At 50.5% G+C, this 16,616-nt stretch overlaps 6 protein-coding genes across 6 annotated transcripts; 1 reads left to right on the top strand and 5 right to left on the bottom strand.

Moving 5' to 3' along the window:
- Positions 1-418: 418 nt before the first annotated feature.
- Positions 419-1,870, bottom strand: PV10_03488 (uncharacterized protein). Its single transcript, XM_016367943.1, has 2 exons — positions 1,225-1,870; positions 419-1,161 (listed from the first exon to the last, which is right to left on the bottom strand). The coding sequence occupies exons 1-2, from the start codon at positions 1,770-1,772 to the stop codon at positions 681-683; spliced, it is 1,029 nt and encodes a 342-aa protein (XP_016227461.1). The 5' UTR covers positions 1,773-1,870; the 3' UTR covers positions 419-680.
- A 156-nt stretch (positions 1,871-2,026) lies between these two features.
- Positions 2,027-4,108, bottom strand: PV10_03487 (uncharacterized protein; the record flags this gene model as incomplete). Its single annotated transcript, XM_016367942.1, has 8 exons — positions 2,027-2,423; positions 2,476-2,554; positions 2,603-3,005; positions 3,061-3,183; positions 3,239-3,269; positions 3,325-3,366; positions 3,418-3,840; positions 3,945-4,108. The coding sequence occupies 8 exons, from the start codon at positions 4,106-4,108 to the stop codon at positions 2,198-2,200; spliced, it is 1,491 nt and encodes a 496-aa protein (XP_016227460.1). The 3' UTR covers positions 2,027-2,197.
- A 1,391-nt stretch (positions 4,109-5,499) lies between these two features.
- Positions 5,500-6,842, bottom strand: PV10_03486 (uncharacterized protein). The gene is made up of 3 exons (XM_016367941.1): positions 6,642-6,842; positions 6,460-6,582; positions 5,500-6,402 (listed from the first exon to the last, which is right to left on the bottom strand). The coding sequence occupies exons 1-3, from the start codon at positions 6,789-6,791 to the stop codon at positions 6,076-6,078; spliced, it is 600 nt and encodes a 199-aa protein (XP_016227459.1). The 5' UTR covers positions 6,792-6,842; the 3' UTR covers positions 5,500-6,075.
- A 331-nt stretch (positions 6,843-7,173) lies between these two features.
- PV10_03485 (uncharacterized protein) lies at positions 7,174-9,513 on the bottom strand. Its single transcript, XM_016367940.1, has 8 exons — positions 9,305-9,513; positions 9,179-9,249; positions 8,987-9,114; positions 8,487-8,882; positions 8,272-8,437; positions 8,211-8,221; positions 7,876-8,130; positions 7,174-7,816 (listed from the first exon to the last, which is right to left on the bottom strand). The coding sequence occupies exons 1-8, from the start codon at positions 9,440-9,442 to the stop codon at positions 7,413-7,415; spliced, it is 1,569 nt and encodes a 522-aa protein (XP_016227458.1). The 5' UTR covers positions 9,443-9,513; the 3' UTR covers positions 7,174-7,412.
- Positions 9,514-10,811: 1,298 nt separating this feature from the next.
- PV10_03484 (uncharacterized protein) lies at positions 10,812-12,273 on the top strand (the record flags this gene model as incomplete). The annotated part of the gene is made up of 5 exons (XM_016367939.1): positions 10,812-10,991; positions 11,047-11,151; positions 11,202-11,432; positions 11,486-11,628; positions 11,679-12,273. The coding sequence occupies 5 exons, from the start codon at positions 10,812-10,814 to the stop codon at positions 12,271-12,273; spliced, it is 1,254 nt and encodes a 417-aa protein (XP_016227457.1).
- Positions 12,274-15,936: 3,663 nt separating this feature from the next.
- Positions 15,937-16,446, bottom strand: PV10_03483 (uncharacterized protein; the record flags this gene model as incomplete). The annotated part of the gene is made up of 1 exon (XM_016367938.1): positions 15,937-16,446. The coding sequence occupies one exon, from the start codon at positions 16,444-16,446 to the stop codon at positions 15,937-15,939; it is 510 nt and encodes a 169-aa protein (XP_016227456.1).
- Positions 16,447-16,616: the final 170 nt, after the last annotated feature.

The following is a 16,616-nucleotide window of genomic DNA, read 5'->3' as shown; positions in this document are numbered from 1 at the left end:
AGCAACGGCGTCTCCTCAATTGCTTTGTGAAACGTCTCGACAGCGACCCAGTGTCAAGTGCTGAGAAGAGTCGCAATTACGAGTCTTATGAGCTATCGGTGACATGACACTCAACATGACTGTTGGTATGAGTCTAGCACTCGAAGAGCGCGGGGGGAAGGGAGAGCAATGCTCATACCCCTAACACAATAGATGAACTCCACCATCAAGTAGCCTGGCGCTCCTATCTATACGCCGTGGTGTGGTGTGGTCTGGTCGTTGGGAATGCTCGATCTAGCATGGAAATGGTCTAGCTAGGCAGGTTCTCGGAGGCCACATGAGCCAATCTACCTCGAGTACCAGCTAAATGGCGGAATATTCAGATTTACTAAGTCAAGAGTGAATTTCCGGGACCTAGATCACATTGCATGGATGAGCATTGGTATAGAGCGGAGATAGGCATTATCTCTATTTACAATTTTTTGGTATTATTCTTGTTATAGATGTTCCCCCGGTTTTCTGTAACAGTCAGTAATTCCGCAAGGTTATACAAGTGTCTGGCTGATTGGATAAAAGTGTCTTGACCCAGTGTCCATAATATGGCACGCGGAACACGTCTTCCGCCAATTTCAATCCTGGCTACAATGTCCCATCCACGGGTTTGTCATGCCGCAGGACCATTATCTGGTGTGTTTCTCGTTTTATCTCTTGTTGTTCCGCATGCTCAGGATCTGGACAAATCGAACAAAGATGTTGATAAAGTCCAACTCCAAGCTGACACTCTCGTTGACGACATCCTTCCTGACCATACCCCGTTCACTCATGCGGGCGTGGTGGAGAATTTTCTGCACGTCATAGAGGGTGAAGCCTCCAAAGACGGCAAGACCACCATAGAGCCAGATGTTTTCAGTCCACGCCAATGTGCGCACAGCCGTTGCGGGTAGAACAAGCGGGGCGAAACCGGAAATGGCGACGAGAGCGACGCCCGCAAGAAGAGGACCACCGAGGTACAGGTATTTCTCTTGCTTAGCGGTGGCTCCAACAAACGCAATCGATCCCATCATTCCAACGGTGTAGAGACCAGCACGGGCAAGGATGGCAGGATTGGCGAACATGAGTGGGGCGAGGATGGCGGCCTGGGTCACATTGAAGGCGGTCCAAAGGGCGTATTTTTGAACATAGCTGCGATTTTGTGTTAGTATGAATTCGTCCCGCCTGAGCAAGGGAAGATTGGAAAACACTTACTTGTCGGGATGTGTTCGGAATGTGCCATACATGGTGCCAATTGATGCAGCCAGTGATACACCAACGACCAGCCATGGGTTGGCAGACATCAGACGATAACTCCAACCATTGGTATGCAATGCGCGGGCAGCAACTCCGATGATGCCAATTCCAAGTCCGGTGTGCATAAAAGTCTGGTTGAGATATTCCCTCTCGTACTGTGGCATGCCGCCATCTTCCCGGGTCTCACGGTTGAAAATGAGGTTGGTGGCGACAATTGTACCACCGACCAAGACGGCTCCATAGAGCAGGCGCTGAGTTAGGTTTCCCTGTGAGGCTGTGTTGGCGGGTTGGTAAGACGGTTGTTGGTACCCTCGGCGGAAGCTGTTTCGAAGCGCGTTGGATTTGAGTAGAGATTGTGCGTTTACCGCTGGACGAGCGTTGAAGGAGCTGTTGAATGAACCTTTGGAGGGGGACGAGTGAAAGGATCGAAGGATGGCTGAAGGTTTAGTGAATTGCTTCAGGGTCGGAGAGGAGGCCGCAAAGGGCCTCCTGAAGATGAACGACATGGCGAGATTGACAGAGGCGATCGATGATAGAGGGAATGAAGATGGGAAAAGGTCAAAGGTAAAGTGGAACGCAGGCAATCATATATGCGTAGTTGGGGCGATGATGGATGGTCGTTTCTCGAAGATGACGTTGCTTCCAAAGCAGTTTAGTGTGTGCCAATTCCCAGCTTATGATTGGTTTAATGGCCCTTCCACTGTCACGTGGACTCGGACTTAATGAGCGTTCGATGTCTCGTCCGTCGGCCTCGAGTCATTTTGCCTCTGCCAATATATTGCTATTCTACAGACAAATGTCGCTCAACAAAATGCATTCTCGAATCATCCAACTAGGTACAAACTCGCTCCCCATGTTTTCAAACTGGGTAAACTGCCTACTGCTCGGGCGATAATCCCTGACGGGTACGGCCATGCCATGAATCAATGAATCATTGAATGTAGCGGAAGTCCGGATGGTGGTGTCCCAGGTCCCTCTTCTGTTGTTCATTCAGACCCTCCAGACGATGATTGCGCTTTCCTGCATCCCGCAACCTGTTCTCCCTGAGATTGTATGCGATACCGAAGCTTGCCAAACACAAAACAATGATCTGGGCCCCCAGGTTGATAGAGTGGCCGATCGGGTAGCGAGGTGCATCCCGTACCAAATATGTCCATCTGTTCAGGTCAGCAGAGTTCCACGCGTTGCATTTTTTTGGACGTGACTCACGTAGCAAGGACTCCACCCAAAGTTCCCACGCTAACAATCCAAGCAGTCGCTACAGCTCTGACCGCAGGACCGGAGGAGTCTAGGCGTCGTCAGTATATAAGCGTGGACAACGGGTCAGAACACTCACTATTGATACCCCAGGACATGAATCCTGGACCACCGGGGAATGCGCCGACGGTGATGAAGTAAACAGCCATGTAACGGACATTGGCATTGGTGTTCCATCTCAGAATGGAGAAGCCGGTAATGGGAAGAGCTGTGGCGCATGCCAAATAGATGCCTCGCCTGCGGGTCTTGTCGCTAATGTAGGCAATGAGAATGGCGCAAAGACATGCACACACATATGGTGGAACTGAGTAAAGCTGAGCCTTGGTTGCGGTCCATCCGAGGTCGTTGAGAATGGTGGGCATGAAGATGGACAATCCTTGGACTGTGATGTTGATCATGAAGAAGCCCATGGCGGCAACGTTGTTGTTGATGTTGAAGATGGCCGCCTTAATGTGCTTCCATTGAACAATCTCGTGTGGGTCCTAAGGTTTCGGTCAGTGAGATAGTCTTGTCGGGGAGGTTGCATCGGCTGCTTACAGCTCGGTGTTCACGGATCAATCTCTCATTGGCGATGTATCGCTCTTTCTCGGTCAGAAATTTGCACGTCTGAGGGTTCGACGGCATGACTAGTGGAGCGAGGGCAGCAAAGATAACAGTGAGCTAGCTAGCAGTCAGCATCCATAGCAGAGGGGAGCAGGAGTTTACTATGACTTACAACTCCTTCAAAGAAGAAAATATTTCTCCATCTGGTCCAGAAGGTCAGCTGCTGCTCAAAATGAATCCACAGATGCTTTTACTTACGTGTGAATAGGTGTCGATTCGGTACCCCATCGTGGAATACGTCTAGACAATGTTAATAGTGGCATTAATTAATGGGGATGATGAACAGCGTACGAGAGAGCAGTCGCGAACAAACCACCGAAAGCACCTGCAATCGAGGCAGCCGAGATGAAGATACCAATTCGGAAGTACAACTCTCTTCTCTTGTAGAATGTAGACAGGTAAAAGGCAATACCAGGCATGGTGCCACCTTCGAAGACACCCAAAAAGGCTCGAGCGACGCAAAGCTGAGCGAAGTTCTTGACAAAGGCGGTGCAGATTGAGACGAAGCCAAAGCCGAAAACGAGCAGTGGAATATAGATTCGAGGACCGATATACTTGAGCAGAATGTTGGAGGGGACTTCGACCAGGAGATAAACGATGTAAAAGACACTCAGCGCCCAGTTGAATCGGTATCCAACCAGGTGGAGGTCGACCGCCATTCCTTGGATGCGAGCATTTCCAATATTTGCACGGTCCAGGAAGCAGAACAGATATCTGGAGAATCACATCTTAGTCATTGTTGCCGAACGTTTGAGGTAGCGCATTTCTGCAACGGGACAATGGCGACAATAGAGCAAATAACTAAAAGATTGACCTACAGAACAGTGACCACGGGGACGATTCGACGATCAATCTTTCTTCTGATCAAAGTTTCTTCCGCTTCTGTCCATTCAATCTCGTCGGCAGAGCCTTCACTCTCCTTGTTTGGATCGAGTTCCAAGTGATCAAAGGATGAGGCTTTGATAGGTGCCGTGGTCTCCATGGTGGGCTGAATGAATCGACGATTAAAGAGGTTGTCGAACTCGATTACAAGGCTGATGAGCTCAAAGTGAAAAGAGCAGGACCTCTGTTGATGGATAAAATGTGAGGCGAAGCCTGGATCTTGTATACACCGTCTAACCCTGTCGGCCGGATTGATTTCCCCATATTCACTGGCCCCACGTCCACAATCCCCGGTCGAGCATGTCCAGCAATCATCGCTGTCGACCCAGGTGGCCAGCTAATGCGTATCGCTTGATGAGAACTCCACAGGGGCCTGATAGGCATGCTCAACCCCCCGCCGGAAGCAGCACCCTGAGTCGAGATCTTCGGGAGCTCGAGACGGCATGTGGATGAAAGATTCCTGCCTGAAGGGCCATGAGTGCCAATTCTGGTCCATTGCCTTGTCTGGGTTGCAGAAGTCTTCTCAAGGTTGATCTTGATGGAGCAAAGCTCTCGAAAAATCCGGAGTGGCGGGGCTTGTCTGGGGTGGTGAGCGGAGCCAAGAAGCCCAGCTAATGCTCAGTAGCCACATGATGTAGTCGATATTCAATCACACTGGTCCCAAGGCTGGCTGGCTGACCTTGGCTTTTGCCAGGGTGCTTAATTAACGCAAAGCGGTGCGGATGGGCGGCGATCATGTTTTGGGGAAAGGGTCGCTTAGAGTGAATGGGAATCCTGGTTGTACACAAACTTGATTGCCTTTGCTGACACTGGTCCAAAGACACTGCAGTAATCTGATGACCACCGTGTAGAATGAGCTACCGGACCATACCACTCTACTCCGAGACCTGTTTGGCTAAAGGGGTCTCTATACCTCAGGCATGTCGCACAATTGCACGTTGAGTGGTGGATTACCTCACTCAACACTTTTGCACGATGCCCAAGAGAAAAGAAGGATATTGTTCTTCTGGAACCCAGGAAAGATTGGAACAAGACCTATTAGACCAACTACGAATTGCATCTGCCGTTACAAACGGCTTTGTTGGAGTGGAGTTTTTCGATGTCAATGGGAGGGCTGCGTTCCCTTGGCAGCAACTATGATGCTACTATGTTGCTTCGGCAGTTGATTGATGAGCCTCACACACTTGCACTTGCAGACAGCTCCCAGGCTGATCCTTTCTGAAAACTGCCGAAAGGACCCCTCTCTTTTGATTGGAATCATGCAAATTGACCCGTGACCGCCCACGAGTCCACGAGGTTTGGCTTGGTGTCACTGATTCAGAACAAATGGGGGCCTCATAGTGTGGAGATCCTAGTTCTTACTTGCTGTACAATACTATGAATCTCAGAGAAGAATGTCCCCCTATTCGCCACCTTGCTTGTTTCCCTGTATACGAACACTCCGTACATACGGAGTACATTTTACGAGCCACGTGGGAAATGAATGCGATGCTGACTGAAATGCCGCTCCAGGTCACAAAGTCCTTTTGCATTACTGTGACTATGTTGAGTTGGCTCTGTGTGAATCACTCGTTATCCACTGCGATTGGATTCTCGGCTTGAGGTCCGACGTGATCATCAGCTTAAAGTGCCCAGAGCAGATATCTTCGGGTATCATACTTCCGCCCACAGAAGGTCATTGTTTCGCGCGGCAAAGGCGGGTTGCACTATGCAGTCCAATCAACCCGCAACCCCATCTGCATGCCATGTACATAGGATGGATTCAAACACGGTCATTGCCGTCCAGACCGAGAGGTCTCGGGCCTGATCCCATCCACCACCAGTGTCAAAACGCCGCAAGCTCAGGTCATGATCCGGGATCGCCTGAAGTGGCACAGTGGATCATGTAAATGTGCACAGTATTTATCACAACCGGCCGTATCCGAGAATTCTTTGTGATGCAAAAATTGAACTACCGAGCCGAAGTTCCTGGCTAGAGTCCCTATTTCCAGTGCACATGTTCAACATGTGGAGGGAGCCGAGACGTCGAAACTGTCCGACTTCTTGGTGACCAAAGGACCATAATCACTAGGTTGCGCCCCGGAGAGCGATCGATCCCAATATCTGGCTTTCAAGAAAATCAAGATGCCTCTCCCCAGCACCTTGGACACGGTTGGCAACCCCGTTGACCTTGCCTGATGTTGGCGACGTCAACTTGTAGACTTTCTTGATGCGACCAATGTCTGACAGAGAATTGAACGAGGCGTCGTCAAACACGACTTGCGTGCCTTTGATGTGTTCATTGAGATGGCTGGTAACGCTTTCCAAGGTGACGGCGGGGCTGGTGGCGACTTTAATAACCAGCAAATTCTTGGTGGTCTCACTGATACCGAATCTACGGAATGCCTCCCCAATCTGAACTCGGTCAGCGGCTCAATCCTTGAACATTGAGAAGAAATTGTAAAAACATACGTTGTTGTTGGGGCTGAGAGCAAAGACGATCTCTGAGTGAACGTTCCTAGACTTGAGTCGTTCGTTCAGATAATCATTGAGCGTCCGAAAGGTCGCAGCGAGCACATGTTTTGTGGAAACAATCTAGTGACAGTTGGGATTAGCCTGGCATCTCAAATATGACCCAGGGATCGGTCGCATACCATACTTGCGTCAATGAAAGCATATTCAAATTCCGCATTGCCGGCTAGAAGTTGGTCTCTTAGAAACCCGGCATTCGTCAGATCGCGATACAGGCCAACATGCAGGACCAGGTCCGGCGGCATGTGGGCAATCTGTACCGTCTGAACCATCTTGAAGATATTTCCAGCCTGTCGGCCTATGACGGTAGAAATCAAATTTCAGGGTAGCATCTGCAGGTCACAGAGCGGGATGTTTTGATATCCTAGAAAAAGCTTTTGGTAGCCTTGTCAATCACGTGATTGCCCCACGAGGGAGCCCCTCGGCCTCGATCAGATGCCCCGGGCTGCCTTAGGGCGAGCAGGCGGGGAGAGGTTAGAGGGGAGCGGGCCGAGGGGCACCAATGTACTGAGTAATGCCCTTGATGAATTTTGCTTCTATTCTAATGGGCGCTGTCACTGATAGGCAGTGACTCGATGAAACTTTTTGCAACCAGAACATAACACTCACCTTGCATGAAAAGGCGATGTTCGCATGATTGTCTAAAGAGAAGAATGATTAACAGCAAGCGAGTGACCACTTATGCTTTCTCAATTTCTACAACAAGTGACCAGTTGCGGCACAATGAACCGTCCTGGCATCTTTACAGCCGCCAATGCTCGGTGATGAGCAATTGGCGATATGGTTTCTGTTCAAACTCCGGAGGTCCGGAGCTGGCCTCGACATGGCCGGGGCTGCTGCGGGAACGCCGCTCCCAAGACATACGCAATTGTTGGTGAGAACCAGCAAGGTGCTCAATCACTCTTCCTCACATATTCAACAGGGCCTACGTAATGGTGCCTTGCCCAGCCGACGTAGTAGATCCCGCCAAGGATCAAAGTGCCTCCGAATGCCAAAGAAGACCAGTTCATCGATTCAACGGTTGGGTTGCTCCCTCCTGGAAAGAAACTCATGGTAAAGGCGAGAGCCAAGAAGGCAAGGCTGCCAATGTTGATGGGAATTCCAAATTTTCCCAGGCTGAATGCCGATGGCAGTAAAGTCTGGCCGCGGAGTCTGCGAAGAAACAGGCAGAAGATTGAGATGAAGTACGACGACAACAGTGATGCCAGACCAAGCGACAGGATTTGGTTGAATGCGACTGTCGATCCGATGTTGACCAGGGAGAACAACACCGAGAAGCTAATGGTGAACAAGATGGCTATATCCGTCAGCAAGCCAACGCGCAAGAAAAAACACCTAGGTGGACACGTCACTTACCATTCATCGGAATTTGCAGTCGAGGCGATACACTTGCGAACCACTTGTGGCATGGAACGCCGCCATCTCGAGCAAAAGCAAACAGTTGACGTGAGGCCGTAGCCATGTTGGTCATGCCATTGGCGATGGCAGACACAACCAAAATGCAAGACATTGCCGTTGCACCACCCTTGGAACCAGTTGCATTGTAGAACACTTGGATGAATGGGTAGCCCGTGGGTGTGGAAAGGACTTCCTCAAGGTCTCCCAGGGTATCTGTGCACAAAGGTCAGTCGTCTTTCTCAGGTGAGTCGTCGCTCTATCGATAGCAGAGCCGATACTCTGTACAAACATACAGCAAAAGGTACTATCAAGTCATTAGCCAAGCTCGGCGTTCGGATGGCACACGATACTCACATAAGCATAACGAATCCCAAAGCTCCGTTGACGACCGAAGTTGAGATCATCACCCGTGGGAGGGTTTTGGATGCATCCTTCAGTTCTTCCGACATATGCACAGCAGCATCAGCTCCGAGGAATGCTGTGACTGGTGTAATTATGCCGACCAGAGTTGCGAGACCAGCTAATGCAAGATTAGTGACCTGGCGAGATGAGCAGTGGCGACGACTTACTTGAGCCCCAGCCGCCTTCGTCCGAGAAAGTCGTCCATATCTCGTGTGAATCTCCTCGGGGGCCGAGTACCCACAGAGGCACCAAGATGCAGATGAAACCTCCCAGATGCAAGCACAGCACCAATCCTTCAACAAGTGGGAGATGTTGGGCCAGGAAGGTATTGAAGAAAGCTACGAACAGGACAACCGCAATGGTGAGAAGTGTTCCGTGCCATCTTTCATAGACATAGTCGTCGTTATTGAGGACGATCAAGCCCTGAATCTCAGTGGCAGCGAGGAAACAACCAATCGACACACCACTTTGCCAGCCCAATGAGCATAGCCAGCCCACCAAGAAGGAGAGACCTTTTTGATAGCTTCGTGGCGCAAACTCGGAGATCCAATGGTACTGTCCACCTGGACGAAGTATCAAGTCAGCGGTTGCACAATGAACGAGGACGTCGTCAGATGAAGATTATTGGGGGTAAATCAACACTGTCCTAGTGGAGATATGTCCTTACCTGCAGTGGGAGCCATTGATGCCATTTCGGCCATGGATATGTTGACCATACCAAAGAAGATTACCACGATAATGTATAGGTAGATGAGACCGGCGGTTCCACCATTTCCAAGACCAAAGGCGGCGACACTATATGAAATATCAGTATCATATTGTTCCCAACCAAAGTGTGTGCATGAGGCCAGAATCTTACCCTAACAGAGCTTGCCATGTGCTCATCAAGATCATCGCAAAGCCGAATATAGAGAGGAAGCCGAAGTTACGCTGTATACTGTCAACGATGCACAGTCTGGAGGACTTTAGTCCGGGGACGACTTACTCTGAACAGCTGCTGCTTTCCCATACGCTTCATGTCCTCCGTATCCTTGACCGTGCCTCGCTTCTCATCCAGCAGATCGCTGCTGGAGTCGGCGACGGCATCATGGTTGGAAGTCACAGCGTCGATTGATTTGTTCATTTTGATGAGTACAGACACGACGAGGATTGAGTGACTCTGTAGAACAAGGTGGAAAGAAGGAATGTACAAGAACACGGGAGGTAGAGGAAACAAAGAGTCAAAGTGAGAACCCTTCGGTAAAAGGTCAAGATCGTGTGGCACCAACCACACGTGGGACGGGTAGGTACGCCTAGCTACATTCGCATATAGAGGATGGAACTATCTCTGTGGATGTCGTGGCCTTTGCTGCAAGGGATCCACCTTTGGCTTGATGAGAATCAATGAGCCTTACAGGCGTGACAGACCCTTCGGGAAGCAAATTTCATGCAGATGATTGCGCCAGGGATTGTATCTTTGGCCATTGACAGAGTCCTGGACAGTCCCACAGTTCGTTGTTGATGGCGGCGGTTACTGTACGGAGTACTTGCAAGCGCATCCTAGGCCATTTTTTAATCTGCCCGCCGGATGCAAACTGTCTGGAGGGAATGCAACGAATGCTTCAAGCGTGGAGGGGACATCCCAGCGAATTGCAGATAGGAGGAGCCATTCCAATGCTCCTTGAAGACCAAAGGACAAGGGCACCCTGCACTACGCTGCTCCGGATGGCGGGCCGTAGTGGAAACTTTGTCACTGGCGCCATATCCGATGGGCGATCGTTACTATAAATCGACAAGCTTGCGTAGAGACTCCAGTTTGGACAAGCACCACAAGCACCACCCTAAGTTAGTGCGCCCGTGGGTGAGAATGCATGAAGGCCAAGTCAACCACAATCCATTGTCTCTTCATCGGGCCCCAGACGCCCAGACGTCTAGTCTTCTCTTTGACCGAAACCCTGGTGGCATGTTCGGTACGGTGATTCTGATAGGAGGCCTACTAGGAGGCCTGCTAATTAGGAGAGGAACAAGTTCAATGCATGTGGCCTGCTCCGACTCCTGTGGTCTCCAGCCATCTGCAGTCATCCCAACCGTGGCGTCGCCCACTGGCGGGTGTCCCGGTCCTTGGAGGACCAAGCTTCCCAGAACTTACAAGACATCGGAACAGTGGTTACACCAATGATGATTATGCATACTCAGCCAACGATTTGCGAAGGGCAGGGGTCCTCCACGAGAGAGCTGAGCGCCGTGCCCATTCAGACTCTTCGTGCATCGAGAATGGGTCCCAAGTTGCATCGATTCCCACGGGGGTTTTCTCTAGGTGTCAAGGGTCTGTTTGAGGCTGGTGCAGGTTTTTGATCGCACATATCACACCGATGCTCACAAACAGATACAGTACTCTGTGAGAGAGTATTTACCGTCCCACTCTCGCTGCTCTTGAATGGCCTTGTGACTCTCTGTTCTGCTCGGTCAGAACATCTTCTGTCAGGAGAGCCTCGCCTCGAAGTCCTGTAGCCATGGATTCACCAAATGCGTCGGAGAATCGACTGTTCGTCATCTCAGATGAAGACCATAGAGGCATCATCCTCGTGGTATCCATCATCTGCTGTATCTACGTGCCCATGGTCCTGACTCTGCGAGGAATTGTCACTCGAAGAGATCTGGGCTTGGATGACTGGTTTGCCATTGCTGCATCGGTGAGAACCATTCCACCCCGCCACTGTTACACGGACTGAGCCTTCCGATTGTTAGCTTACCGGCGTGCTGGAATACGTCCTGGTCTTTGTCTCTGTCTCACATGGTCTAGGACGATCATATCTCGAAGTTTCTGAATCCGATGCCCGTTCAATTGGGAACGTAAGTGGACTCTATATTTGGTAAACTTTAAAGCTAAATCGCGATTCTAGTTGACCATTGGCACCAACGTCCTCTTCTTCTTGACTCTGGCCTTTACCAAAATCTCTGTTGTGGCGTTGTGTCGAAGGCTATTCAGCCTGAGCATGAAAAAACACCTTCTAGTTTGTGACATAGCAGCGGCATTGTGCGGTCTTTGGGCTGTCGGATCCATCATTGCGGTCACAGTGAGCTGCGATTCTTTCCATCAGATTGGATACAACACTTCTTTCTGTTCAGGCATGGTACGCACAGACACTGGAGTGCAAAGACTACAACGAAGCTAACACGTGTATAGACCGGGCGCTGGACAGCGGTTGCCGCCGTCGATGCCGTCACCGAGGTCGGCATCTTCATCCTTGCGATCGCTGTGGTTATGCCACTGCAGATGAAGCTCCATCGTAAGATTTCTGTCATATGGTCTTTTGCGCCCAGGCTTCTGTAAGAGTATAATGATCCTCGCAGAGCGGACAAATCACTAATTGGGGCAGTCTTATTATTCTCATCGGCTTGCACGTTGGAGCGATCGACGATGCAGTGAACTCGGACACACCTGGCGTCGATCTATCCACGCCTACGGTGTACCAGCAAGTGCAACTAGTAACAGCGATTGTGACATCGGCGCTACCGGCACTACACCGTTGGCTACGCAAATTCAGCACGAGCATGGGAGGGACGTGGATGCAGACTTCGATGTCGCATGGATACACAGGAGGGTCGGGAGAAAATCCGCGGAGCAAAAAAGACATTCCACTGACCTCGCTGAACCGGTCGCAGATCAGCAAGAATGGAGGAGGCACAATGAACGACGAACGCGGAGACGAGATCCACGACATGAGACAGCCCGTCACATTCCGCCCGGACCACGCTTATAACAACACGTCAGCATATCGCTCACATTCGCGATCTAACGATACAGATGGCCGCTCCGGATCACAGGAAAGTGTCAACAGCGAGGCGAGGATCATTCGAAAGGACGTAGATTGGCACGTGCGTTACGAGAGGATGGCGGATGGCGTCGGTCCAGACGGTCACCCTATGGCCATCTCCACCGGAGCTCACCATACAGACGGACAAAACGTGTGATTGCTGTTGTTGTAAAATTAGCCTTGTTACATTAGAAGGATTCTATATGGATGGCTCTAAGAGCCTGTGTATTGCAACTGTCCCCAGGCACCGCTATGGTCGTCACGGGGGTTTACTGACGGAAAAAGGATGCAAAAGTCACGAATTCCAACAGCAGTCGTTTTCCTCCGGGGGATTGGTGCCGCACGCTTAGCGGGGACGTGTGTCTTCTGCAATTCAAAAGGAGGCTGTCAACGTCCTATGGCGACAGCACCGTTTTGATGCAGGGTCATGGATGGGAGGTGACATTCGGATGCGGGTCAACATGGCATATAGTATAGTATGCAATGTGGCAATGCAAGTTCAACACAGGGAAGAGGGTCCGTGATAGAAGGGCCCTGTCTTAACCCTGAAGCAGGAACATGAACAGCTGGTCTAGTCCTGGATCACTAAGTCAAAGACATGGACTTGCGGCCGAAGGGTGAATCATGATCCATGCCCTGAGGAGCATTAGGTGGTATTTTAGCTGCTACATGAGGTACCTGGAAGAGACTTATCGAGGTCCAGCTCCCTAGTAGCTAATTACAGCATTCAAGGGTCACTCTCCATCCAGGTCGGCCAGCTCAACGTAGAGAAACGCGGACCCTGGAAGATACAGGATGATACATAAGTCGATTCTTTGGTCAAGTGCACCCAGTATGCAATGATTCAAGCATCGAGAATGCGACAATAGATGCAGCACCCAGCATCTCTAGCAGGGAATAACCTTCTATATAGCTCTTGGACAGAATTCTAGACTCCTGTAGCGAGGGTATACATTGGGCCCGGAGTGACATTTTGGGAGAGGAGCGCATCAAGTCGAGAGAATGTACAGCACCTTATGGAGGATCCCAGGCATTGAAGCTGGTATCTTGATGCCCGGAGGTCCTACAAAGTCAGTGAACCAACGACGATTTAAGCCTTGGGGCAAGCTAAAGAGCGCCGGGACCTAGGGAAGTTTCGCTGTCCAAGTCTCTTTACGGCCCGAGGCCTTTTGGTCCGCCTCCTAGCGCACCGGCCCCACTGGAGTTGCCGTGCTGTAGGCCCGAGGCGCCTACGGAGTACAGACTGTCTCTCCGGGTGGACATTGCTAGTTTGACTTCCTATGACAGGTGCATACATATTTAGGCACAATACCACCCCCAACATCTGGTCCCAAGGACTCAGTAGATTTGAGATAAAAGACATATAGAGCACAGGGTGGTTTACTTTTGTCGTTGGGCTCATGATTTTTGCGCCATGCCCGTCTTCGCGTACTTAGAACAATCAAGAGGACGTACAATAGATAGAAGAGCCGCGTAAGCACATCCTCGTATCCTAGAGTCTAGCAGTGGGCCATGGCCTACAGGATTGGGCAATTGCTCTCCGGGGAAAAAGGAAAATTTGGATGTGATTTCAACTGGGGTGGGTGGTGAGATGTTTCCAAGGAGCGACCGCCAGCAGGGCTAAAAAGACATGGGCAGATAAGAGAAGGGTTCATGGTAGCACGATAGTGGACGAAGAGGGTCTTGGAGTGGGATGAAAAGCCCCAAGACTCTCAGGCTTTTATGCAAGGGGGAACAGGGTATATGGCTCCTGTAGACGCGCTTGAACAGATTCAGCCAAAGGGCCAATGCTCAGTCCAGCCTCGGTAAGCTCGGTTACGCGAAACTCAACTAAAAGTCCAAGCGTGATCAACCAAGACTAGCACGACAGTAGTGAGTGATGAGATATTGGCGACATGTATCTATCATGCTCCGTCACGCATCTGTAGCGGCGGGAGTGACTTGTTAGGCGCAGATGGAGTCGACGCCTGGGTCCTGGCCTCTTGCGTGCCAACACATCGAGTTTCCGAAATAAGTACGTCAATAGGAAGCGTGATTGAGATGAGTCTTTTGGGATCTTGTCCAGAATCTCGAGGAATGATGCCATGTTGACATCAATCTTGATCATCACTCGTAGACACTTTAAGCATTGGCTTATGGCGACGTTGAATGCATATATGTGTCAATCCACGTGAGGACCACCCAACACGTGAGTCTCTGACATTCTGTGGCTTCCCTGTTGGAATGCATATGGGTGAAGCCAGGGTCGCTCCTCCCCCCCTAAAAGTATAATGATGCAGGTACGTTTCGATTAAAGAACATCCCTAACATAAGGAAGGAGTGGCCCTCGGGCATCCGTGCCTCCATTACATGTACCCATCTCGCCTCTCTCGGCTAGGTTCAGGCTGGTCAGCTATGGGTATGTTCACACTAATTTACTGTATACACATGAATCCAATCCACCGACTCCAGAGATGTAAAATGGATCATGATCGGATATGGCACTTCATTGGATCAGCTCCAAAAACGACGCCTGGACTCGTAGCTTTCCGTCAAAAACCAGGCAACATGGTGCATTGTTGGTGGCAAATGCCCAACTGATCATCGACACCTTGGGCGCTCCTTCCTCTATTACCTTCCTCCATAAGATACGTCGCCTCTATTTCGTCTCCACCAGACCTGAAAATCATGCCTATACGTGTAGCACGCTACTCAGATCTCAATCGCATCACTGAGATCATCGCTGCTAGCTTCTATAACGAAGAGCTCCATGCCCACATTTTCCCCCACCGCCAGCAGTATCCCGCTGACCATCTACGGGCGTGGGGACAACAGATCTCTCAATGGTGGTGGGATTACAATAGAATCTGGATTGTCAGCTACGAACAAGACGAGGCTCTTGGCTCCCAGCGACTCACGGGTGTTGCCCATTGGAGCAAAGCTGGTCTGGGCGCAGAGTCTCTTTGGGGGGTGAGATGGTGGGATCCCAGTGAGTAGATCCCAAGTGTTGGTTATATGTCACTCGATCTGACAAACCTCTCTCTCTCTCTCTCGACCTTGAATTGCTGTCATTCAACATGTACAGTCTTGCATTGAGTAGCCAGCTGACCTGATTTTGCCGTTATTCAGGACGATCCATTGTCAAAATCGTCACCTTGTTCAATTCAATCCAGCGGTTCCTCTTTCCTAACCGCGCCCAGCGTCAGCCCACGCCCAGTGACCCAACACCATTGACCAAGTGGAACTTTGCTCCCTCTCTTTACCCCTTCATCAGCCACTTTTTTTCTGAACCTCCCTACCGACGAAACCACTGGGAACTGGATGTCCTTGCGGTGAATCCACCGGACCAAAAAAAGGGTATTGGTCGTACACTGGTGGCTTGGGGGTTGGAGAGAGCAAAGGCGGATGGACTACCAGCGGTGGTCATTGGGGCCAAAGGCACTGAGAGGTTTTATCAACGGTGCGGATTTGAGCTGCTGGTTGGGGCGTGTCCTGATGTCGAATTTATCGATGTGCCTGGAACCTCAGGCGAAGATTCCTCGGCCGGGACAGGTGTCCCAAATGGAACCCGGCTGCGAAATCCGTTGCGAGAGAGAAACATCGGCGGTGGTGCCGTCATGTGGACCAAAGTCAAGGAAGACGACGAGGAGGAAGGAGGGAAACATGTGGAGGAAAAAGCATAGTATGTGGAAGTACCATGTCACACAAGTGTCAAAAGTAATAGAACAGCAGACATGCTGGGAGATTCAGAAGTTCTATTCAGAAGGTGTACTTTACGATCAGAAAGACTATGAATTTCTCAAAACCAAGTTCGTCTGGCACGCGCCTCTAGACTATAGATCTAAGCTTGTGGAGGAAGCTTGATCAACTCAACTCTGCTCTCAGCCCCCACGGGGTGCATGTTCAAATGACGGCGGAGAAGAACTTCTTCGTCGGTGTCAGTGTCGACGACAGCCACGACAGCCTCAACACCCATTGCCTCGAAATATTCATTCATACAATGACCCATCCAAGGGATGATACCAAGATCGTGGCACTCGGGCAGCAGGACGAGTTCTTCGAAAAATGCTACGGTGACTTGGTTGGTCAGGAAGCGAGCAAAGCCAATCAAGCGGCTGCGGTTGCCGTGGCCACCACCTCTCATAAGCAGGGCAAAAATCAAGCTATGTTGCATGATCGAGTCGAGCTTCTGGGTCGGGTATCTCTTCTCCACCGAACTCTTTGACTCGAGCAGCGTATTGAGTTGCTCTGGCGGCATGCGCTTCGGGTCCGTCGTCAAGACAAAGTTGTACCTTCTCCAGTGGGCCGCCATGACGTCCATAAGCTTGGTTTTCCTTGTGTATGCGTCCATGTTGGTCGAGTATTTGACGATTAATCTTGGAATTTGTCTCGGTGATGATGGCTGCGAGGAATTCAGGAGGTTTCCAGTGGAATTCTTTATACAAGTTTCAGCTTGGTCCAAGTCCTGCCTAGAAAGGAGATATATATATGGTCTGCTTCTGACAATCGGAGTTTGCTGGT

Source organism: Exophiala mesophila (assembly GCF_000836275.1).
Source record: "Exophiala mesophila strain CBS 40295 unplaced genomic scaffold supercont1.2, whole genome shotgun sequence".
Taxonomy (NCBI): domain Eukaryota; kingdom Fungi; phylum Ascomycota; class Eurotiomycetes; order Chaetothyriales; family Herpotrichiellaceae; genus Exophiala; species Exophiala mesophila.
Note: the sequence above shows the minus strand (reverse complement) of the source record. Positions and strands in the feature narration are given on the sequence as shown.

Coding starts and splice junctions, on each gene's coding strand:
- PV10_03488 (XM_016367943.1), bottom strand. CDS start 1,772: ATGTCGTTCATCTTCAGGAGGCCCTTTGCGGCCTCCTCTCCGACCCTG. Junction 1,162..1,224: donor TTCCGAACACATCCCGACAA/GTAAGTGTTTTC, acceptor ACAAAATCGCAG/CTATGTTCAAAAATACGCCC.
- PV10_03486 (XM_016367941.1), bottom strand. CDS start 6,791: ATGGTTCAGACGGTACAGATTGCCCACATGCCGCCGGACCTGGTCCTG. Junction 6,583..6,641: donor CTTTCATTGACGCAAGTATG/GTATGCGACCGA, acceptor AACTGTCACTAG/ATTGTTTCCACAAAACATGT. Junction 6,403..6,459: donor CTCTCAGCCCCAACAACAAC/GTATGTTTTTAC, acceptor GACCGAGTTCAG/ATTGGGGAGGCATTCCGTAG.
- PV10_03485 (XM_016367940.1), bottom strand. CDS start 9,442: ATGAACAAATCAATCGACGCTGTGACTTCCAACCATGATGCCGTCGCC. Junction 9,115..9,178: donor ACATGGCAAGCTCTGTTAGG/GTAAGATTCTGG, acceptor TATTTCATATAG/TGTCGCCGCCTTTGGTCTTG. Junction 8,883..8,986: donor ATCAATGGCTCCCACTGCAG/GTAAGGACATAT, acceptor TACTTCGTCCAG/GTGGACAGTACCATTGGATC.